Raw genomic sequence first — 24,969 nt, forward strand, 5'->3', positions numbered from 1 at the left:
AGGAATATTATCATTGCCTGTATTAAAACAAACACGAGGCAATACATCAACAGTTGGTGACAGGCTATAAAGTGAAGCACAAATTTTGGTTCAAGCAGGGATTTTTAAGTGCACGTTTCATACTTGGATGTATCTCAATTCCACCTAGAATGTAATGCTCACATAAAGGAAATCATTCGTGTGAATAAGCATCTAGGGTTTAAAAGAGGTTGTACTACATTGTGCTCACAACCCCAGCAGTGTTTTTCCAGGAGGTTCCAATAACAACTTTCATCCGTTGCGATGGGTATTGCATTCCTGCAGCACCTAGTATCGTGCTGTGTGTACATGCCAATTAAATTCAGGGGGTCCTTGGGTTACAACAGTCTCAACATAATGATGTTTCGAGTTTACGATGCTCCCATAAAAACTTTAAAATATTGAGACGTGAGTGTTTCAGCTTATGCTGTTAGCATAAGGAATTTTTTTTACACTCATTTTTTCTGTTACTATAGTACAGTGTACGGTACTGTATGTTTATGTCCTTTTCCTTTTTCTGTGGCTTAGTTGTGTTTTATGTTCTAGATTATGATTTTACAACTGTGTTAGGATAGGTAAGTGACTTAGGCTAGGGTGTATTTCGACTTACACCAAAACTCGGGTTATGTCACTGTCATAGGGACAGAACTGTGTCGCAACCCAAGGACCCCCTGTAAGTGCAAATTAAACCAAAAGTGTCTCGTCAAGGTAGTTTCAGAAAGCTGAGCAAGAATGGATCCTGGGAACTTTTTATCCCCCTTAATCTTACTTTTTATATCACAGATATTTCTGTAATGCACACACAAAAATGAAATGTACAGAATTACAGGCATCTATGAGAAAATAGACCAATATATTAAATTGAATAAAATGTACGCTGCTGGAAAAATGATCCTGGAGTATTTATCAATGGCGTGGGTGTCGATTCTCATGCTCACGTAGCTGATCCGCTGACTTTTCCTCTGGGGGGAGCTCCTCTCCGAGGCCAGGGCGAGCTGCACCATCATCCTGTCTGGCTTCTCGCCATTCTCTGGCATGTAGTTGCCCAGGTCATTCACCTCCACGTCACTGTAGTTGCCATCCAGCATGACGTTGCGCGGCTGAGGTAACCCGCAGGTGCAGGGAAGCTGCGAACACAGCATACATAGGTAGGGTGTGAGCTCAGCTTCATCTCAGAAGCCCTTCAGAAGAAACTGCGTGGTGGAGAGGGTGGCCTTTTTCTAGTTTCTTCTTTTGTTCCTGGTTGGGGTGTTGGGGGGTGAATAATGGTGGTGGCACTGTAAACATTCTAAAGCAGCATATCTTGTTCTTTGTTTAAAGTCTACAAATCCACTCAGGAAAGGTCACATCATACCTGAGACTAGGAAAAATGTTCAAGATCAGTGAATTGCCCTGTTCTCCACAAAATCATTAACTGATAGCAGCCCTGATAAAAATGTTTACAGATAATGTTACTGAGAGAGGGGTGGGGAAGGGGAAATTTGAAAGGTGTGGCATTGTGGTTATAGTTTGCTGTCTATAGTTAGAGCTTGTTGTAAGAGATAACCATTAAGCTGCAGACAGGAGGAAGAAGGAAAAATCAGGGGGAAGGAGAAATAATCTGGAAAATGATGGAAGATGTTTGAGATCACATATGAAGAACTGTTTCCTAGAATGGAGTGTGTGTTTCCCTGGAAGCTTCTTTTAGTACACCTCCATGCTCATAAATAATTTGTTCCATCATGATGAGTTGTCATTTATTTTTATCACTATGAACACCACCAAGATTACAGAGACCAATGTCTTAGTTAACTTGGCTTAGCAGCTCCTGGTATATGGTAGGTGCTAAGGAAATATTTGAATGAATGAGAGATGCCGCCCAGAGTAAATTTCATACTGCTTCAACATATTGTTTTGTTTGTTCTTCACGCCAACCCCATAAAGTAGGTGGAGGCGGGTGTGTCACTACCCCATTTTACAGAAGACGTATGACCTGCCTGCCCTAGGACCAGAGCTAGACCAGGCTGCATCCCTGGGTGGACACTTGAGCTCACAGCAAAGTCACCTTCTCCCGCAGCTTCCGCTCCTTCCGCTCCTGCACGGTGGTCAGGTAGTTGACCGCGGCGTACTCCAGCACCGAGAGGAACACGAACACAAAGCTGACCCAGAGGTAGATGTCCACGGCCTTGACGTAGGAGACGCGGGGCATGGAGGCGTTCACGCCGGTGATGATGGTGGACATGGTCAGCACCGTGGTGATTCCTGCAAATAAAGAGAATGAGAAATAAGCACCTGCTTGTCTTTCACCAAACACGCTGCAGGGCTTCACGCTCCTGTTCTTTGTCCTTCCTGCTCCTTTGGCCTAGAATGTCTCCACCCCTGCCCCTCTGTCTCGCAAACACCTACTCACCTTTTAGGATTTAGCGTTTACTAAGCCTCTCCTGTTCCTCCACCCCTCAAGATCATCCTTTCCCCCTTTGTGTACCTGCAAACTCATCACAGCACCTGGGTATCACCTCCTTTTGCTGAGAGCCCCAGGCATTTTGGCAGCAAGACATTTCCATTCAATTGTTAAAACAAAGGTTGCGTACATGAGCAGGTATATCTGTTTCTTGTAACTACTTCTCTAAAAAAGGAAAGAAGTACACAAGGTTTATTCTACTATTTGCATCCTTGTTGCTGTTGTCCAGTCCTGCAGTCCCAGGCCTATATCGTCAACTCTCAGGGCCCCTCCAACGGCCACCCCTGGTCTGGGCCTTCTCAGCAGTGACATTTTGTCAAGCACAATGCGGTTAACCTCATTTATAGGAGACAGGTATTTAAAATTAGAATGTATACATTTTATTTTTTAGCACAGTAACTGTTTAAGCTACAGAACAACTGTTAAAGAACAGAGCATCTGTCAGTGGAAATTTGCCCAGGATTTCAAATTAAGCTGAGGACATTTACTTGGCAAACCCCAAATCACAGGAGATTGGGGTCATCTTAAAGGCCAGCTCCGATCCAGTTTCACTAAAATCTGGTGGGACACCTTCCCTTGAATCCCCTGAACAGTCTGAACAAAGGTAGTGTGTGACTGAGTGGGAGCAAAAGGTGAAGTGGGGAAGAGAGTTGATGGCAAACAGCTATCGATGTCATGCTCGCAGAGCAGGGTTCTCAGGCTGGAGTACATGTGAGAATGGGAGAGCTTGTTCAAAATGAAGGTTCCTGGTGCTTTCCCTTCTGGGAACATGCCTGTGCATTCTTTCCCCTCCACCTCCTCCTCCTCCTTCTCCTCTTCCTCCCAGGCATGTTTTTCTTTTCTCTCTCTTTTTCTGAAGCCCTAAGGGACCCCAAGAGATGCGCACCCAGGAGAGCAATGGGCAGTGACAGCTCGTCCTAGGCTAACCCCCAGAACCTGTCCCCAAGACCCCCTCTTCTTTGTCTGCTCAGTCCCTTCTGAGTGTATTCCTGCGCAACCAATAAATTCTTCCCTTGCTTGCTGCAAAATGCAGGTTCCTGGCCCTCTGTCAGGATTCTGATTCGATACATGTAGATGATATGTAAGATTCTTCTTTTAAAAAAAATGCCATTGCAGATTCTGTTACAAAGATCCCTTGTGCCACTTTTGAGAAATCTTGTTACAGAATGTGATTTCCTTATGCCGGTGGGCAGAGAAAGCACCCACAGACCAGTGTCATCCACCCCAAAACAAAGCTAAAGATGTTTGCATGGGCACCGGGGGTGGGGGAAGGGACACCGGGCAAACAGTTTTTCTACCTAGATTTTTTTAAAATGACATTTTAACTGTGACTATAGAACCTGAAGTGTTTCCAAGTTATAATGCCAACAGAGGTTTAGGACCAGTTTGAAATGAAAGGCTTTATCTGGAAGGCATTGCTTGTATTTTTAGATGCCTAGACTGTGCACTTGAAATAGTCTTTACCTAAGGGGACTCTGGCAGGCACAGCTCTGCGGTCGATCCAGAAGGACACCCAGGACAGCATGACCATCAGGGTAGCCGGAAAGTAAGTTTGGAGCAAGAAGAAGAAGATGTGGCGACGCAAGGTGAAGTTAATGTACAGACGGTTGTACCAGCCTGGGGGACACAAGGAAGAAAAGACAACACATACCATAGCCACTCAGCTACCTCATGAAACAAAGGTTACTCAGGGAATCATAACTGCCTTGACACTTCAGTGGAACCTTACCATACTTTTACCAAGTGGAGGGGAGAAAACCCACACCCACTGGATGAATCCATCTCAAGAAATCTTTGATCCCTGTTCTATACATAAAGGTAACCCCTTGAAGGGGTCACTTAAGACTCGTGTTACTCACACTATGGGACGGGACCCAGCAGCATCACCATCACCTAGGGCATGTAGACTCTTGGTCCCCACCCCAGATCTACTGAACCAGAATCTCCTTCTAACAATCCCCCCCAATGATTCATAAGTACATTAAAGTTCAAGAGGCACAGATTTAAACAACCCCCTTTGGATTTCTTTATGGAAAAAAATGTGTTTTAAGTTAAAATACCAAGCTAAACACAATATTGCATTCAGGGAACAGAGTGAACAATCACAGGTCCAACTATGCTTCAGTTTGGCTTTTGGGTTCTTTACAGGCAAAAAACATGCATGGGGGAGTTGAAAGGAAGGGAGAACAATGAAAGGAAAAGGCAAGAGAAATTCGAGATAATGAAGACTGAAAATAAAATTGGGACTTGGCAACATTAATTTGAAAACTTGGCACCTGAGCAAATATAATGCAATATTTATAACAGTTCCAGAAAGTGATTGTAGAGGTGCTATAGACAGAATGTTTTGTGTCCCCACCCCCTTCAAAATCCATGTTGAAACCAATGTAGACCTGGCCAGTTGGCTCAGTGGTAGAGCGTCAGCCTGGTATGTGGATGTCCCAGTTTTGATTCCCGGTCAGGGCACACAGGAGAAGCACCCATCTGCTTCTCCATTCCTCCCCCTCTTGCTTCTCTCTCTCTCTTTATTTCTCTCTCTCTTTACCCCTCCTACAGCAACAGCTCCATTGGAGCAAGTTGGCTCCAGATGCTGAGGATGGCTCCATGGCCTCCACCTCAGGCACTTAAAAATGGCTCCTGTTGTAACGGAGCAATGCCCCAGATGGGTAGAGCATTGCCCCCTAGTGGGCTTGCTGGGTGGATCCCAGTTGAGCGCATGCAGGAATCTGTCTCTCTGCCTCCCCTCCTCTCACTGAAAAGAAATTTTTTTTAAAAGAAAGAAACCAATGTAATGTTACGGGGAGGTGGGACCTTTGGGAGGTGATTAGGTCATGAAGGTGAAGCCCTCATGAATGGAATAGTGTTCTTATAAAAGGGACCACAGAGCACTCCCTCACTCCTTCCACCATGTGAGGACACACAACAAGAAGGTGGCTGTTTATGAATTAGGAAGTGGGCTCTCATTAGACACTGAATCTGCCAGCACTTTGATCTTGCACTTCCCAGGCTCCAGAGCTGTGAGAAATCATTTTTATTGTTTAGAGGCCACCCAGTCTGTGGTATTTTGTCACAGCAGCCTGAATAGACTAAGACAAGAGGAAATATCAGAATGCTGAAGGTCAAAGGAGAGAGGGTCCCGCGAAGAACCAAGATTCATGGGTAACAAATACAGAACCTAAGATGTGCTAGATAGCCATATGTTTAAAATAGTGTCTTATGTTTAGATAAGAAAGACTTAAAATGTTGTACTTCCCTCTGTAGTCAGTATAGTAAGAGAGGATTGCTTAAGATTGATTAAATGAATGGGACTATATCAAGCTAAAAAGTTTCTCCACAGCAAAAGAAACTGACAACAAAAGAAATAGGCAGCCAGCTAAATGGGAGATGATATTTGCAAATAACAGCTCCAATAATGGGTTAGTATCCAAATATATAAAAAAAAACTCACAAAACTCAGCAACAAACAAGCGAACAATCCAATCAAAAATGGGAGAGGGACCCTGGCCGGTTGGCTCAGTGGTAGAGTGTTGGCCTGGCTCCATTGGAGCAAAGTTGGCCCAGGCGCTGAGGATAGTTCTATGGCCTCTGCCTCAGGCGCTAGAATGGCTCTGGTTGCAGCGGAGCGATGCCTCAGATGGACAAAGCATCGCCCTCTGGTGGGCATGCCGGGTGGGTCCCGGTTGGGTGCATGCGGGAGTCTGTCTGACTGCCTCCCTGTTTCCAACTTCAGAGAAATACAGAAAAGAAGAAAAAAAAATGGGAGAGGACCTGAACAGACACTTCGCCCAAGAAGACATACAAAGGCCAACAGATGTATAAAAAGATGTTCATCTTCACCAGCTATTTGAGAAATGCAAATCAAAACTACAATGAGATACTACCTAAAATGTGTTAATTTAGCTATTATCAACAAGACTGGTAATAACAAGTGTTGGAGAGGCTGTGGGGAAAAGGGACTCTCATTCACTGCTGGTGGGAATGTAAATTAGTACAACCATATGGAAGAAAGTATGGTTGTTCCTCAAAAAATTAACAATAGAACTACCATATGACCCAGCAATCCCTCTACTGGGTATCTACCCCAAAACCTTGAAAACATTGGCATGTAAACACATGCACCCCCATGTTCATTGCAGCATTATTCAGAGTGGCCAACACATGGAAACAACCAAAGTGTCCCTCAATAGAGGATTGGATAAAGAAGATGTGGTACATATACACTATGGAATACTACTCAGCCATAAGAAATGATGACATATTGCCATTTACAACAACATGGATGAACCTTGAGAACATAATACTGAGTGAAATAAGTAAATCAGAAAAAGCTAAGAATATTTGGCTTTACACATAGGTGGGATATAAATCCGAGACTCGTGGACATAGATAAAAGTGAAGTGGTTACCAGGGAAAGGGGAATGCGGGAGGGGGGAAGGAACTAAAGAGGGACAAATATAAGGTGATGGAAAATGATTTCACTTTGGGTGATGGGTATACAGCATAATCAATAGTTCAAATGCACGTGTGGAGGGAAGACAAGCCTGTCTATGCAGCTCTGTGGAAGCTGCTCCCCTCACCCCGATCTCCCACATGAACTATAAGAATTGTAATATGATCATTAGAGCAAACAAACCAGATTATAAATGATGAAAAACAAAATCCAACTGTTTACCTGAGACCTAAGTACTCTTTTTTTTTTTTTTTTTTTTGCAACAGAGACAGAGAGAGGAACAGATAGGGACAGACAGACAGACAGGAAGGGAGAGAGATCAGAAGCATCAATTCTTCATTGTAGCACCTTAGTTGCTCTTTGATTGCTTTCTCATATGTGCCTTGACCAGGGGGCTACAGCAGACCTAGTGATCCTTTGCTCAAGCCAGCGACCTAGGGCTCAAGCTGGTGAGCCTTGCTCAAGCTGACAACCATGGGATTTCAAACCTGGGCCCTCTGCGTCCCAGTTCGACGCTCTATCCACTGCGCCACCACCTGGTCAGGTAAGATCCATGAACTCTTATTGATCAATATCACCTCATTAAATTGAATTTTATAAAAAAAGAAGAAAAAGAAGACTGGAGCACCCCCAGAGGGCCTGACTGAAGCAGAGAGAATGTGAATGAAAAATGACAGACCCCAAAATTGAACAATTTCTTGCCTGCAGGGGGCGGGAAGGGGTCTGGTCATCATTTCTGGGGTGAGATACCTAATGCTAAACTGGCAATATGATTGTCTCAGATAAAATTCCTCATGTGACTTATGTTTTGGTCCTTACTGATATTTTCTAGGTTATCACATCTGATGCTCTGGTGGTGTCAAAAAATCACCTCTACCCAATGCTCACCACCCTCTAGATGTGATTGAGGATTCCCATCTTTGGGGTCTCATTCAAGTGGCACAGGCTCTGCTCACTTGAAAACCAACCAATTCACACCTTTCTTAAGTAGAGGATGACCCATCCCAACCCGGCTGGGCTCGCTGACCCTCAGTCCACCCCACGCGCACCTGTGCTGCTGTAGAAGGCCAGCTTAGTCGTGGTGTGGAATTCTTGAATGAGGAACTGGGAGAGCGAGATCCGTTCGTCTGTCTTTAAGGAGTCATTGCCTTTTTTCCAGTACAGCATCAGGTCATCTTCTGTATAGGCATCTGAGGGATGGGGGACAGCGTCAGGCACATGTGGAGGGGAGACAAGCCTGTCTAGGCAGCTCAGTGGAAGCTGCTCCCCGCACCCCAACCTCCCACACAAACTATTAGGGTTGTAATATGATCATTTGAGCAAACAAACCACAGTATAAATGAAGAAAAACAAAATCCAAAAAGACAAATCTGATTCCCCTCAGTCTTCCAGAAGTCACCAGAGCAAAGCTCTCTTGTGCCCGAATGCTGATAATTCTTGCAAAAGGGCTCACCCCACAATTCAGCCTACCATTTACATGGTTAAAACAAGTGAAATTGCTGTTTTTTTTTTTTTTTTTTTTTTTTTTTTTTTTTTTTACAGAGGCAGAGATAGACAGGGACAGACAGGAACAGAGAGAGATGAGAAGCATCAATCATCAGTTTCTCGTTGCGCATTGCGACTTCCTAGTTGTTCATTGATTGCTTTCTCACATGTGCCTTGACCGTGGGCCTTCAGCAGACCGAGTAACCCCTTGCTAGAGCCACCGACCTTGGGTCCAAGCTGGCGAGCTCTTTGCTCAAGCCAGATGAGCCCGCGCGCGACCTCGGAGTCTCGAACCTGGGTACTTCCGCATCCCAGTCCGACGCTCTATCCACTGCGCCACCGCCTGGTCAGGCGTGAAATTGCTGTTTTTTAAAATCACAAATGGTTATTAATGGCAAAATTGCATATGGTTTTAGTCTTCTAAATCGGGGTAATTTAGCCGTTTCCTTTCTTTTTGCTGTGTAGTGATGCATCACTGATGGCAAATAACTTGACCGTTCCCAGATAAGAAAGGTTGCATTCTAGGAAGAAAGGACCTCCAAAGAGACGGGAGCTGTTCACATCCCTTTTCTGTAGACCTCCATTTGTTCCTGCCCCTGGGATGGAGATTCCCCCAGGAGGAAGGACCACTGCCTCTGGCACTACTCTCCCTCCCCCTTGCTGCTCTGAGTGAGCACACTGCTTACCCTACTGAACACACCTACGGCAGCCTGGGTAGAATGGAGATGAGACAAAGATGCCAGTCCAGTCTGATCATGTGTAAACAGTTCTTTCTGAGGATCCTGGTGCTCTATTTTATTCTTCTCTTTTACTATTGTAACCCTCCATTTGTGTGATGGTCGGTTTTGTGTGTCTACTTGAGCTAGACTATAGTACTCAGTTATTCCAGTTATCCAATCAGCACTAATCTGTTGCTGTGAAGATGTTTTGTAGAGGTGACATTCACAACCAGTTCACTTTAGGTAAAGGAGATAACCCCAGAGAATCTGGGTGGGCCTGATGCAATCCATAGAGAGGCCATAAGAGCAGGCCTGAGGTTCCCCCAGGAAAAAGAAACGCCACCTATGAACAGCAGGGTCGGATCTTGCCCGGACCACCCAGCCTGCCCGTCCTGACAGGTGGAATGTCGGACTTGCCTTAACAATGTCGGGGCTTGCGTAAACCAATTTCTTGCATGAAATTTCTGACTGTATCTGCAATGGTTCTGCTTTTCTAGTGGAACCCTGACTGATACAACGTGGAAGAAGCTGTATCCCAGATGGAGATGCCTGGGTTTACTGGGAAAAAACAGCTTCGGGAGCCAACGAGCTTAATCCTTCTTAGCATTGTGTCCTGAAGCAAGCTACATCCCTCCTTGGTATTAGGAGAGAACACTAACTCTCTCCCAGGGCCCCTGCAAGGATTCAATGACAAAACAGGTGTAAAGCCACTCTGTACTCAGTTGTCACTCCTTTGGTCCTGGGTTTTATTATACCCTTTCCCCACATTCAGTGCCCTGCAGAGCTGTCCATTCGGACCCTGCTGTGTGGGGGGTCAACATCCTTGCACTTCTTGGCTAGATGATTGGAGCCAGAGGACACCTGAGGTACCCCCACAAGCCCAGGCAGGCTTCAGGGTGCCCTGAGGCAAGGCGGTTCTTCATGAGGACTTTGACAGGGCTGGGAGGTGCCAGTGGTTGTGTGCTGGTTCAGAAGGCGTGTGTGAGCTGGAGTTATGGAATCCAGACCATGCCCATCAGGGGAAGCACTGGGGCAGAGATAGGCGAATGGAGCAGGTGCATAGAGAGCTAGAGATGTGAGCAGCTGGTCGTCAAGGCCCCCTCCGCCTTGCTCTTCCCGGGGCTACTGTTTCACCTCTCTAGGACATCCATGTGTGCAAGTTCCCCGCAGTCTCTCAGTTGTGCAGGAGACTCTCGCACCACCTGGGCTCACAGTGGTCCTTCCCTCAGGCAACTGTGGCTAAACTTGTTGTTGCCAGGAAGTCCTTTCTCCAACAGTCTTATTCAGAAGAGCAATAAAACAGATTTTTAAAAGGGCTGTCTGGATGGAGCGTGTGCCGGAGTGTTGAGCCAGGGGCTTGGCCGGAAACCTGAATTTGCTGAGCCCTCTACATCCCTCCCTTAGCAGCCACACTGGGAAACTCGGCAAAAACTCTCGTTTTCACAGAACAAGGTTGGAAACCCTTGCCATAGGCATTAAGAGGATCAGTTATGGGAACAGAAGGTTTTAGTCCCAAATTTGTTCCTGATATTAAAAAATTACCCTAGACTTAGCTTCAATCTTAAAAATCACTTTAAAAGCATAGTGATGAGCCCTGGCAGGGTAGCTTGATTGGTTGCAGTGGTAGTCAACCTGGTCCCTACCGCCCACTAGTGGGCGTTCCAGCTTTCATGGTGGGCAGTAGCAGAGCAACCAAAGTATAAATAAAAAGATAGATTTAACTATAGTAAGTTGTTTTATAAAGATTTATTCTGCCAAACTTAGCAAAAATCCGACATAAAGTACTTGGTAAGTAATTTATTATTATATGCTTTGACTTACTGTAACTCTGCTTTATAAATTTTATAAAGTAAAGTTACTTCCCTACTTTACAAATCACCATTACTGTGAAACCGGTGGGCAGTTAGAAAATTTTACTACTAACAGAGATACAAAAGTGGGCGGTAGGTATAAAAAGGTTGACTACCCCTGGTTAGAGTATCATCTTGATGCACAGAGGTTGCCAATTCGATCCCCAGGTCAGGGCACATGCAGGAACAGATTGAATTCCCTCTCTCTCTCTCTCTCTCTCTCCTCTTGCTAAATCAGTAAACAAAAAAAAATTTTAATAAACATAGTGATGAATGGGGAACACACACTGCTCCCGCTGCTGAAAGGAAGAGGTGTCCAGAATTACTTAGGAGCTGCGTGCCAATGTCTAGCACAAGTCTACTCACAGCTTTCAATTTCAAGCGAGCACGTTTGTGTATCCAGGGGAAATCGGCTAAAGTCCATGTTACACATTGCAGTCACTGTAACCCTAGAAACGGGAAGACAAATTCCGGGTGTTCAGAGGATGCAAAATACATGTGCAAAATGATAAAACAAACAGAAAAGGCTTCTGCTTCCATCCAATATAACTGTTTCCTTCTTCTAATTTGTAAGCAACGTGTCAGGATTCAGATGAGTAGTTTATGGGTGACACTCTCCTTGGAGTGTTCCTAAGTATTTCAGTTTAACCCCAGGGTTTGTGCGAGGCAAACAGAATGCTTCTGATAACTCCTATCACCTTCAAGCATTTTCAAGAAGCAACGGTCTCAATCAATATAACAATGTGAAATAAAAACTTACAGGATATCGTTTCTTAAAAGAAACCGTAAGACCATACACATACAGGAACACCTCATTGTATTGTGCTTCACTGTGTTGTGCTTCGCAGATGTGGGGTTTTTTTTTTTATAAATTGAAGGCAAGGCCTTCCATAAGCAAAAACATTACTACTCACTTTATTGTGGTAGTCTGGACCGAACATGCAGTATGTCCGAGGTATGCCTGTATTATTCCCCTGTTTAAGATAAATACAAATTCTTCTGTTCTTTTATTGATTACATTGATATTCAATATCTGTGTATGGTTCATAAATAATATTAATGAAGCACTTAATGCCAGTTGCCAGATATAGCATTTTTATAGTGTTGATATTTTTACACGGATAATAATATCTACTAGTGGACATAGGTGGTTTTAGTGCATAATTTCATGATGACCATAGTAATGGAAAACACTAAAAGATCTTATTGAACCATCATGCAAGCATCTAATGTAATTTGTTCCACAATTTACATGAAAAAATAGGCTTCTGAATCAAAGAATAAACAAATGCAGATCCTCAATCATAGAAGAAAACTCTCCCATCCGGTGGGGAACCTTTAGAGAAGGACATGACTAGCATGGCTGGTTTTGAACATACTATTTTTTTCTTCAACCATAGGAAATTGGTTACGTAGAAGTGGAATTATATAGTTAATTCATGGCTTATAATTTTTTTTTTTAAAGCACTTCTCATTTAAATAGAAATTTCAAGGAAAAGAGCTTTCTTGAAATTGAGTTACCCAAATATTTGTCCCATTTCTCCCACTTCATTGGTGTGGAATGTTTGTGTTCTGGGAGGAACTGTTTTGCTAGCCCCAGGGCAGTCCCATCTCCCCTGGAAATTCTGATGAACAGGTTGTGTTTGTGGTCAGAGGTTATCAGACCGGTTCTGTGCACCCTGACCTGATGCTTTTCCACTTGTAACCCACACACTGAACACGCACAGTCTGGGGTGTAATCTAACCCATGTCTGTTTTTGTTTCCCTAAATCCTTTTAAATTCATTCTTTGGAGGATCTTCCCTTGTCTTCGATGGAAACCTGGCAGGTCCTGTGATTTTTCTGCTTATTCTTACGTAACTGTGTCAAAACCCTCAGATGTAACAAAACACATCTCAATTCAGAAATTAAAATAATTTTGGTCCAAGGTTTTAACCAACACTTCAAACTTCATTCAAATTAAGACTTCTGTTCCTCCCCCGAGCTGAAGTATTATATAAAGCTGGCACTTGAGTGGTCCGTTTCTGCCCTTCTCTAATCACCTCCTTGGTGGGTGGGAGTGAGCGGAGAAGGACGCGGCTGCAGCACTGATCTTCGGCTAGGTGGCCTCACAGTCTCTAGCTGTGCTATATGGTTGAAGCTGACACTTTCCTTCCTGGATTCTCCATTCCCCCTGCTGAGCACCTGCATTCTCCAGAAGCTTCTCCCCACCCAGCTCTTGGTTCCCCCAGCCATATCCCATTCCATTTAACTTAACTATGCCCAGCATTAGTCGGCGTGCAGACTGATCTCACCACGGCAAAAACTCCTCCTGGCTCTCTCCCGGAGAGATCAGATAGCTCTTTTCTTATCCACTAGCTACACTGTGTCCCAATTGTAGGCACATATGTTCCAAGCTCTCTGAGTGGTCCCAAGTGCAGGCCCACTCATGGCATCCCCACAGCTCTCTCCCAAGAAAAATCAGAGCATCTCATTTGTGGATTCACTTATTATTGTATCCTGGTGCCTAGGAAACTTCGATCACTATCCTGTTACCTATCTCTCTCTGCTCCTCCACCTGCTTCACAGGGCCCATTCCTCTACTTGCAGTCCAATCATTTGGTGCCATGTCTAGCTGTCACCCCCACTAGCCTGAACTCATGCTAAGGGCAGTAACACATCAGTTCATTTTATGTCTTCAGAGCTTAAGACAAGACTTAGTAAGGCCTTCATTTACACAACTCTGGATGCCACCCTGGCACCCAGAACCTTTTAATAAAAATTTATTCCCTTAAATAATCAATGAATGGATGAGGTGGGAGGATGGTATATTAGTATGTATTTTAGGAGTTAACCTGTTGCTGACAGAGTGATAATACCAAGCTACTACTCTGTTTTCCTCAAAATAAATCTCAAAGTGGTAGTCCTCAGTAAGTTAAGCCTTCCTTTTTTTTCTTTTTGAATCAAACAAGCCCATTATTGTATTTGAAATAAAAAATCCAATCATCTGTTTGGGGCACAAGAAGGCTCACTGACAGGTTTGGTTTTCCACGCTCGTTTCCTCTGCTCTGCCTCTGTGGTCGCCTCCACCAATGTACCGACTTAGACGCCCACCCGCTTGTGAGAGTTGATGGCTAGATTTTTCAGGAGGTCTGCAAGCTGGTTGTGAAACATAGCCATTATTAAAATTAAATTATATAAATTTAACATTAAATAAGTTATATTCAAAATAGAAGTAATAAACATTCAAAAATCATCACTCCTTAATTATTTTACTATTATCGATACTCCTGAAGTTACCTCCATCTGCTACATCTATATGGTGGAAATAGTATCTACAGATGTGCTACCATCCATTTCTTCCCAACTCTGCATTCAGTGGCACCCGTCTGTAGCTTAAAGTCAGCCGTGATGGGTATATCTATACTACAGAGACAGCCACATGCTATAAATTGGGGCTTGATTTATGGTTTGTTGACTGTCTAGACTTAAGATGATCACTTAAGAAAGTGATCATCTAAAGCAAGCAGATTAAACCTAAAAGTGTGTTATGTCTATTGCCATTACATGTAAAAAAAATGGAAATCAGAAAGTCAAAGGAGGGAAGTCTTAGAAAAGAATACATTATCTCTGACTCTAACCAGAGAAATAAAGCTTTTTTTATAGTAAAGTTTTTCAATTGAAATGTAATGTACAGGATAGGACATAAATTATAACTAGCAGCTTGAGAAATTTGCCCAAGTGTATTTTCAAGACTAATTTTTTTTTTTTTTTAAGACTGAGTTATTCTTTACTCAAGTGTACAAGTTAGTATTCCTTGATGTTGAAAAGTTGGCAGCTCCTGCCCTGGCCGGTTGGCTCAGCGATAGAGTGTCCACCTGGCGTGCAGAAGTCTCGGGTTCGATTACCGGCCAGGGCGCACAGGAGAAGAGCCCATCTGCTTCTCCACCCCTCCCCCTCTCCTTCCTCTCTGTCTCTCTCTTCCTCTCCCTCAGCTGAGGCTCCATTGGAGCAAAGTTTGCCTGGGCGCTGAGGATGGCTCCGTGGCCTCTGCCTCAGGCAGTAGAATGGCTCTGGATGCAACAGAGCAATGCCCCAGATGGGCAGAGCATCACCCCCTGGTGGGCACGCCGGGTGGATCCCGGTCGGACGCATGCGGGAGTCTGTCTGACTACCTCCCTGTTTCCAGCTTCGGAAAAATGGGGGGGAAAAATAATAAAGTTGGCAGCTCCTGAGAAGTTAGAAGCTAGCTATTCAAGGCCAAAGAGCAAAACAGCTGTTGTGGATCCATGATTTTCTTGGTTAAAACAAATGATTTGCTTTTAACATATACTTCAGGTGTTAAAGATGAAAAAAAGAGAAAGCTCTGCGGGTAAGAAGGCCCAGAGGGAGGCCCGAGGAGGGTCGTACCTGAGGCTGTACAGGACCTTCCCGTCGGGCTGGACCCGCAGCATGACGTTGTCTGTGGTGGTGTCGTGGATGAAGGAGCGCTTGGAGTGCACAAAAAACATGTCGGGGACCCAGATCTTCTTCACCAGCCGGCCGTCAAACGTCATGCTGAGGTTGTTGGTGCTCGGGAAGGACAGCCTCTCGTCCTTCCAGTAGTGCCTCAGGTAGAGGGTCATGGTGAAGTCCTGGGGCACAGAGCAGAGAGGGGAGCACCACTCACAGACCCCCCCCCCGGGTGTCAGCAAGACTCTCTATCCTGCGGAACCATCACCGAGCTGGGAAGGAAACCGAGCTCCCAGCACTGGGACCCTGTGCCTGAGGACACCCGGGCCCACACACGGGGCAGCCAGAGAGTGACCCCTCTGCAGGCAGCCCTCAACCAGACAGTGGGGTTTGGGGTGCGGGGGATGGATAAGTGTCCTAGCTCCCCCCACTCTCAACAGGGATAACCCTGAAGTGTGTTCTGTGCTGATTCTCAGAGTCCCCCGACATAGTACCCAGGTGGGACAGCGTTTCATACCCAGAAAGTAACCGATTCGATGGCACTGCCCTTTCGCTCCCTTCCCTTTCCTGTCTCACCTTCCCACCTTCATCTTGCGTTTTCCTGGAATCACCTTCCAAATAAAGTATCTGTGCTAAAATGCTATCTCAGGTTTGCTTCTTGGGGCACCCAAACTAAGACAGGGTCCTCAAAAGTCCTGTAGTTCAAGTCCTGGAGTTCTAGATGTTCCATTTTAATCTAAACTCATTAAAAGGCGGGGGGAGAGTTGCTGCTTCTGCATTTCTGCAGCCAGGCAGAACCTGCAGTAGCAGGATGTGCCAGCCCCCTGGCAGCTGCAAACTTGGACTCTGCAGTGGGTGAGCCTTTGCCCAGAGAACACATCCCAATGCCAGGGCCCCGGAGGAGGAAGATCAGCTTTGTCATCTGGTCTGTTTCATACCAGTCAGTTGGCTTTTGGCAAATGTCTTAACCTCCCTGAGCTGTCTGTAACATGAGTGTGGGAATGTCCACCGCCTCGGCAGCTGTGAGACGCAGTGAGTTCGGGTGTGCAGAGCTCTGGCCCAGCACAGCCCCTGTGTGGGTCCCCTGGGCCGGAAAAAGAAGCACTTACCATATCGACTTCTGAGATGCTATCCAAGCTTTCCACCTGCACGTCCACGCCAACAGGAATGGCTGGGCCTGTGGACAGGGCATGGCAACAGCATTTATACTTTTAACTTAAACTTCTATTATGGAGAATATAGGCATAAGGAGCATTTCTTCTGTAACATTCATGTCATGTCAGATTTGAAAGTCTGGTGTTCTCACAAGTCATGCTGAGATAAAAAGATGGAATCATGGGCTGGTTCCCTGGAATATTCCAACAAAGGTGGGAATATATATATATATATATATATATATATATATATATATATATATATATCATCCAGGTAATTCTGAAACAATGAGGTTAATCTATAACATTTCTGGTTGGTTACATATGCTCATCTAAAGGTACAATGAAAACTGAGGTTAAAGCTGATCAGAACCGGCCCTGGCCGGTTGGCTCAGCGGTAGAGAGTAGGCCTGGCGTGCGGGGGAACCGGGTTCGATTCCCGGCCAGGGCACAAAGGAGAAGCGCCCATTTGCTTCTCCACCCCCCCCCCTTCCTCTCTGTCTCTCTCTTCCCCTCCCGCAGCCAAGGCTCCATTGGAGCAAAGATGGCCCGGGCGCTGGGGATAGCTCCTTGACCACTGCCCCAGGCGCTAGAGTGGCTCTGGTGGCGGCAGAGCCTCACCCCCGAGGGGCAGAGCATCACCCCCTGGTGGGCAGAGCTTCGCCCCTGGTGGGCGTGCCGGGTGGATCCCAGTCGGGCGCATGCGGGAGTCTGTCTGACTGTCTCTCCCCGTTTCCAGCTTCAGAAAAATACAAAAAAAAAAAAAAAAAAAAGCTGATCAGAACCAAATCTGACCTAAGAAGTTAGTCCTTAGCACGAAGTCATCCACTTTATTTCTTATCTTTTCCTCCTGATTTTGTAGCCTCTTTCATCCTGGAAGCCACTACCTCTGTCTGGCCATGAGAGGGGCATTGCTTCGTAAGCAGGCACCCAGAACCACAGTCTTACTCAGATGAGTTTCCAGGCCTACAGCTCTGCGTCTTTGCCATGCGATGGAGTAGCCTCCATGGGAGGATATGATATGCCAGGGTGGTCTTGAATCTGTTAGTTTTGTTTTGCTTTGGCCTAGCATTTCTAGGCCATGAAAACTTAATATTCGTAAAGGGTAAACAAAACATTCTAAAGGAAGTGGGTTGCTGCCCCTTTTCCTCCCTGCTTTCAGGCACACGGACAGGCAGGGAGCAGCCTTGAATCTTGAATCATCCATGTGAAAAGGTGGGTTTGAATCCAACAGCAGCAGCAGATTAAAGATTGGATAGAATTCCCTTCTAGAACCTGTTTATTTTGGGGTGAAGGTGACTGGAAAAAAATAAGAAGCATGAGAATGATTTCTAAAATAAATACTTTTTTCCAGGGGGGGGGAAGACCCATAAGGACAAAAACCTTATCTGACATTAAGAAGGCTGAAATCCAGCAGCTGCAGGCTAAGCTTCAAAGGGCTTTGGCATCCCTCTGTGCTAAATGATTATTTTCTCAAGCTATTTTCATTTAATTAAACCAGCAATCCATACTCTGCCCTTAGTTATGTACCCAGGGTTCCGTCTGCCAGCTCCCAGACGAGAACAAATTTAGTCCAAGGTTGTTATTCAGAGCATTCTCAGGAGGCAGCTTTGGGCTGCAGCTGTCCTGATCTTCCCTTGCCCTTCCCACAGCCAGCTGTTGGCTTCACCAATCCTGAGCCATCCCTGCCAGAAGCAGCGGCTTGAGGAGAGCTCAGCCTGGCCTTCGACCACCAGGCACCTCCTGAGAGTGTGTTCAGCAGAGCCTGGGTGGGGCCAAGCAGGGCCGGGCAGAGCAGGGCAGGACAGATGTTCAGAAGCCACTGTGAGCTCAGTGCCTTGTCCATCAAGCACAATCGAGGCAGATCTAATAAAAGGAAGTCAAACCTGGGTGGTCCTTTGGCTTCATTTTTGCCCAAAGATGGACCCAAAGAAAGAAGATGATCCCCAAGAGCGCACATCTCCTACCTCCGAAGCCAGGCCTCATGCTGAAATCATGGTCGTCTATCCGCAGAAGCTGTTCAGACTTTGTCAGTGGCGATTTGGTGATGTCAGGGCTCCGTTTCAGAACCGGGCTGCCAAGGGGAGAAAAACAGGTTGATCGCAGAGTCTAATTAAGCCAGATATGGTCATTCTTCTTCTAAGCTACTGGATAGTCGCTCATCCTTTCTCCAACTCTCTGGATAAATGAACTGACCCAGAAGGTTGAGGACAGTGCCCATGAGGAGGAACTGTAAAACAGCAGTGTCTAAGCCCCATCTCAGACGTTCTAATTGGGTGGCCTGGGAATGGGGCCTGATATTGCTATTTTTAAAAGCTTTCTAGATTATTTTAATATGTAACCAAGAATTAGAACTGTTGGTCTCAGCTTCATTAATAAGTCCAAATGACCCCAAAGCTCTTGGGTCATTTTAAGAAAGTTTGAGGCCCTGGCCGGTTGGCTCAGTGGTAGAGCGTTGGCCTGGCATGTGGAAGTCCCAGGTTCGATTCCCGGCCAGGGCACACAGGAGAGGCGCCCATCTGCTTCTCCACCCCTCTCCCTCTCCTTTCTCTCTGTTTCTCTCTTCCCCTCCTGCAGCCGAGGCTCCATTGGAGCAAAAGATCGCCCGGGCGCTGGGGATGGCTCCATGGCCTCTGCCCCAGGCGCTAGAGTGGCTCTGGTTGCAACAGAGCAACACCCCAGATGGGCAGAGCATCACCCCCTGGTGGGCGTGCCTGGTGGATCCCGGTCGGGCGCATGCGGGAGTCTGTCTGACTGCCTCCCTGTTTCCAGCTTAAAGAAAGTTTGAGCTGCAGGGGAAGGGCAGTGAGTGTGGGCTGAGCCTGGCACCCTTGACCTCTGTTGGCCCATCTGTGGAAGGAGGATGAACTTGCCCTTGGGTCAAAGGTTAATCATCCTGGCTCCCTAAGAGGCAGCTTCTGCTTCTGAATTGCATCTAGGATCATTTTATTCTAAATAGCTTATACATTTGCAAAGTTTGATGATTTCTAAAACATGAAATGCAGTAAAAAGTTAACCTCCATCCTCCCCAACCCCTCGTCCAAAGGCACTTCTCTTATTGGTTTCTGGTGTAATCTGTCCAGAGTTTCTTGTAAGTACGAGTAACTATAAATATATAATCTTTATTCTATTTTTTCCAGTTTTACTAAGAGATAATTGACACATAACATTGTGTTAGTTTTAGATGTACAACATGATTTGATGTATGTATATATTGCAATATTATTAACACAATAAGTTTAGTTAGCATCCATCACCTCACATAGCTACAATTTTTTTGCTTGTGATGAGAACTCTTAAGACCCGTTCTCTTAGAAACTTCAAAACATATACAATATTTTTTAATTGAATCTATTGGGGTGACATTAGCTAATAACATTACATAGGTTTCAGGTGTACCATTCCATAGTACATCATAATACATAATATACTGCCCTGGGCATTCACCACCCAAGTCAAGTCTCCTTCCATCGCCATTTATCCCTCCTTCACCCTCTTCTACTGCCCCCACCCCCTTTCCCTTTAGTAATCACCACACTGTTGTCTGTGTCTATGAGCTGTTTCTTCTTTGCTTAATCCCTTCACCTCTTTCACCCAGCCCTCCAAAGCCCCTTCCCTTTGACCACTGTCAGTCTGTCCTCTGTATCTATGGGTTTGTTTCTATTTTGTTTGTTAGTTTATTTTGGCCATTAGATTTCACATATAAGTGAAATCATATGGTACTTGTCTTTCTCTGATTGGCTTATTTCACTTAGCATGCTAATCTCCAAATATATACAGTACAGTATTGTTGGCTATAATCACCATGCTATACATTACATTTCCAGGATTTATCTCTCTTACAACTGAGAGTCTGCACCTTTGACTCCCTTCACCCATCCCCTCATCCAGCTCTGTCAACCACCAATCTGTTCTCTGTATCTGAGTTTGTTTTCTATTTTTTTTTTTTTTTTTTTTTACAGAGGCAGAGATAGACAGGGACAGACAGACAGGAATGGAGAGAGATGAGAAGCAGCAATCATCAGTTTCTCTTTGCGTGTTGCGACTTCTTAGTTGTTCATTGATTGCTTTCTCACATGTGCCTTGACCATGGGCCTTCAGCAGACCAAGTAACCCTCTGCTGGAGCCAGCGACCTTGGGTCCAAGCTGATGAGCTCTTTGCTCATGCCAGATGAGCCCGCACTCAAGCTGGCGACCTCGGGGTCTCGAACCTGGGTCCTTCCGCATCCCAGTCCGATGCTCTATCCACTGCGCCACCACCTGGTCAGACTGTTTTCTATTTTTTTTAATTCTACATATAAGTGAGATCATACAGTATTTGTCGTCAATGTTGTCGCAAATGGTTTCCTATTTTTATCCATAAAGTTAACAATTATACAAACTCTTCTACATTTTTCTTTATTTAATTTTACTTGAGTTTTCCATGTCTACGTACCCCAAGTGCCTTATTCTTTTTAATACTGTATAGTGTTCCATTACATGAATGCATCATAATTCACATGATCGGTCCACTATTGGTGGAAATTTGAGTGGCTTCCAGTCTTTTGCTATTACAAACAATACTGCAATAGCCTTGAACAGTCTTCATTTACCCATTAGCACCATCTGTAAAATCCACACAAACAGCTACTGTCTCAGCTCCCCAGCTGTGTGTTTCCTCCAGGGTTCCACCCCACACACCTTTCTGTTCCACTGCACGCAGTGGTGTCCAAAGTGTGGCTGCGTCAGCACCCTGCTGGAGCGCTTGTTCACACCTACATGCCTGAACCTCCCTTTTCCCAGAAGTTCTGCTTCAGTAGGTCTGGGCTAAAGACCAAGAATATGTCTCTCTAATGAGTTCCCAGATGTCGCCGAAGCTGCTGCTGGTCAGGAGACAGCACTTCAGAACCCACCGCCCTGATGTCTTTTATCCTCAATACACAGGCGCCTCCCTTATAACAAGCTCTGTCTATATTCAAATCCTTTGCCATCTTCTTTCCTGAAGACAGCTTTTATCATTGCGGCACAAAAATGTGACTGGGAGGCAGAAACACAGGGCTGTGACGTCACCCTGGCACTGCCCGCTCTGTGCCTGCAGGAAACCGTTTCCCTGTGACTTGAGCCTCGGTCACCTCAGCTGACACAAGATAAAGCTCCGTGACTGGACAAGGGTTGCCTAGAAGGATTTTTCAAACTCTGAAGCAGGACACAAATGGCAGGAGCCATTGTCATTACTGAGCTGACAGGAAAGTTTTCTTCTAAAGTAAGGAAATTCCTGTGCTCATAGCAAAGTGGCCCAGTGAAAGAATTAGAACTAGTGAGTCAGGTCCCAGCTCCGGGAGGAAGGGGACAGTCTCTCCTCCCCCAGCTGGAGCCAGGAGCCCCTTTTCACCTTCTCCTTTGTGGCTTCCCCTTCTTCTTGTCCCCCACCCCCTGCTTCTTGCTCCTCAGGCCGGGTGGGGGCGCTGCAGAGACACCACAGCTGAGGTGTGAGGCAGAGGCACCATTAGCATGGTGTGCGTGTGCCCATGGCTGTGCCTGCCTTGCTCTGGGCATCTCTGTGTGCTTCTGGTCTTTGTCTTTGAGGCCTATTTTAAAAATTAAAAATAAAGGTGTGCTAGCAACATTCTAGGAACTTGTATCATATCAACCAAATACCTCTCACTCTCCAGATTTTTTTCAAATCTAACCAGAATAAAATGTGAAAGAAAAAAAAAAGAAAACTATGAAGCTGCAATGCATTAATCTAACCTTTTGACGGGCACTTCCCCAGTACCCACAGGAGCAGGGATTGGAGGATTAATTACTTAGAAGGCCTGATTTAAAGAGGTCTGACCTAAAATATCTCCCCCATTGGTTTACCCAGGCTTGAAATTGATGCCATTCCTAACTTAGATCTACCATGAAACTGTCAGTACAGAGAGTACCACCTGGCCAGGGGGACTGTATCACTCGGGTATCCTTGTCCTCTGGTTTATGGATTCAGCCAAATAGTCGCTGGCAGGACCTGAGAGAGCAGAGTGTTTATTCCTCCTCTCCCTGCTTCGATGCCATGTCTGTGTTGCTCTGTGATTACACATAATCACAGCATCTTCAATAAGCTCCATTAACCCTACTTCCCCTTCAGACCTGTGAGTAGTCCTGGCTCCCTGCTGTTCCTAGTCCCTGAGGGCATCAGCATGCCCAGCTGGTCCCCTGAACGAACCCTGTCCACAGTTCTGCAAGTAGTCCCTCTATTTAATTATTAGTTAAGTCCTTTGAGAGCAATGCTGTTTTCTGCCAGGACCTGACTGATGTACAGGGACATGTCATAACTAATTCAGAAGCATTGTCATCTCTAGCGAAGTGGAGCAAAGACAAATGTGGGCTCTGGGAGAGGGGTCCCAAGAGTGGAGAAAGCTGAGACTGGAGGGAGAGCTGCTCCTGGGGCGAGGGTCCTCGCAGCGGATGGTGAGCAGGGGCCAGATGAGGCCACAAGCCACTGAGGGCAGAGTCCCCTTCATCTTTAGCACCTTGTACAATCCTGGACCCCCAAGGATTCTCCACACATGATAGTTGAATAAAGGACGGGCTCATACAACATAGTGATTTGGCCCTCCTAAAAATGTTATTAGAAGCCTCTATTTGGGGCAATCTGTTTAATCCTGTTAAGATTAATCACTCGCAGTGTTTATTCATAATCCCTAGGGCAGGTACACTAGGTGCACAGCACGAACGTGCCCCAAAGAGAGGCCGTGGCATTTTGCATGAGTTAATATTCCTGCTACCTCATAGCCTCATGTCCCTCTGCGCTGCTCAACTTATCATCCTCCCCAAATGTGAGCAAATTAAGTCAGACAGGTCATCCAAAATTTGAATGACTGTAAGACTACTTAGTGGGCTGTAAAAGTATCCCACAACACCAGGAAAGTCCCCAAACCCAAAGTCAGACAGAACATTCAGGGCCTGGGGGCGGCAGCAAGGGTGATCTCCGAGCGATTCCAGGCTCCTCCGGGGTCAGAGCCTCAGCAGAGAACAAAGCTGGACTATACACAGGAAGAAGCTAAGAAAGATACCAAGTCTATAGCTTTGGGGACTCTATAGCTACACTAAAAAATAAAAATAAAAAAACAACAACAACAACAAAAAACAAAAGAGAGAGAGAGAGAGAGAGAGAGAAGATGGCTTTGCAGTAAGCGGACGTACCAGTTGCCACCTCCTAGGACCAAACTGGATTACAACTTAAGAACAATCATCTTGAAAAACCAACTTTGGACTAAACAAAGTGGAGTCTATAACCACGCCCCACCCTCGGGAATCTCTCCTGCCCCAAACTATGGAGACCGGGCTGGTCTGAGAAGTTAGCCAGGAAGCAGGGGATGCCTCAGTGACTCAGTTTTCTGCTGTTGAGGCCAGAGCTCCCCCAACCCCCCCCCCCCCCCCGCGCTCTCCTGAGTCTGACTGGTGCTTCCACCTCATGGGAGACTCAGTAGAAACTGTCCAGACTGTCGGCAGAACATATCTCTGGGTCTCAGAGGCCACACCCACTGGACTCCAGGGGGCCACACCCTACTGAGGTCTGTGAAAAAAGTCTGGACAGACTGACACCTGTGGTCAAGCTACACCCACCACCCTTCTTAATCCCAGGCTCTAGACTCTACCAGAGGTTTTATTTCAGTGACTGAGCCCAACAAGCAGCCAGCAGACAGAAGCTGTAGGAGGCAATGCTTAAGGAACCTTGGCCTTTTGCAGACCTACCCCCAGGCCCAGAGTGGGTAAAGCCAGCCTAGGGGTGCTGCTTGGTATTTCCATATACACCTGGGCACAGCAAAGGTAGCCACAAACTCTGGGTTGCTTGTAGCTCCAAGAAGATTCCTGAAGTCCAGTCACAGACAGTGTCTCTCACTGGTCTGTGCCGAGTTCCCTCCAGGGAGGCCCAGGCCCGGAACATCCAGTGGCCAGCTGTGGAGAGCATTGGTTCAGGACCTAACAGCCCTTGCTGGTGGTGTGTGCTAAGGAAGGGTTCTTCACATCTGGCCCAGTTGAGACGAGTTTCACTTTCTGTAATGAGCCCTGGCATGGCGGCTTTAGTGCATTACATAAGGTAGAGAGCTTCACAGTCAGCTGGCCCGGTAGCTGGATGTCCTGCCCCACTGGGTTAGATTCCACAGGGGGAAGGGAGAGAGGCTTGGAGCACAGACAATTAAAGTGTGGGTCCCCACAAGCCTATAGTTGGGTCTGGTCAAGGGGCTTAGCCCCTTTCTGGGAGGGGCACAGTCAGCCCCAGGGGAGGACTCTCTCAGTCTTTCTCCCTGAGACCAGGGTTTCACCAGCTTTATGAACTTCTGTAGAGGGGACTGTCGGCCCCACTCAATCTGAACCTTGCTGTGGAGAAATAAAATTTGAGTATCCAGCAGTGGCTGAGGGACTAGGCTCTGGAGTAGGGGCCACTTTCCCCATACTGA

The 24,969-nt window shown here is 46.0% G+C and overlaps 1 protein-coding gene across 1 annotated transcript in view; it reads right to left on the reverse strand.

Annotated features, from left to right (window-relative positions):
* Window position 1: 1 nt before the first annotated feature.
* The window catches only part of GABRR1 (gamma-aminobutyric acid type A receptor subunit rho1), a 37,140-nt gene continuing 12,172 nt past the window's right edge, over window positions 2-24,969 (reverse strand). The window contains exons 2-9 of the mRNA XM_066254256.1: window positions 18,514-18,620; window positions 16,502-16,569; window positions 15,351-15,574; window positions 11,329-11,411; window positions 7,958-8,098; window positions 3,923-4,075; window positions 2,063-2,259; window positions 2-1,145 (exon numbers count right to left, since the gene is read on the reverse strand). Of these exons, the coding sequence (XP_066110353.1) occupies window positions 852-1,145; window positions 2,063-2,259; window positions 3,923-4,075; window positions 7,958-8,098; window positions 11,329-11,411; window positions 15,351-15,574; window positions 16,502-16,569; window positions 18,514-18,620 (1,267 nt within the window). The 3' untranslated portion in view covers window positions 2-851. The remainder of the gene's footprint in view (window positions 1,146-2,062; window positions 2,260-3,922; window positions 4,076-7,957; window positions 8,099-11,328; window positions 11,412-15,350; window positions 15,575-16,501; window positions 16,570-18,513; window positions 18,621-24,969) is intronic.

Source organism: Saccopteryx bilineata, chromosome 1 (genome assembly GCF_036850765.1).
Source record: "Saccopteryx bilineata isolate mSacBil1 chromosome 1, mSacBil1_pri_phased_curated, whole genome shotgun sequence".
NCBI classification, from domain to species: domain Eukaryota; kingdom Metazoa; phylum Chordata; class Mammalia; order Chiroptera; family Emballonuridae; genus Saccopteryx; species Saccopteryx bilineata.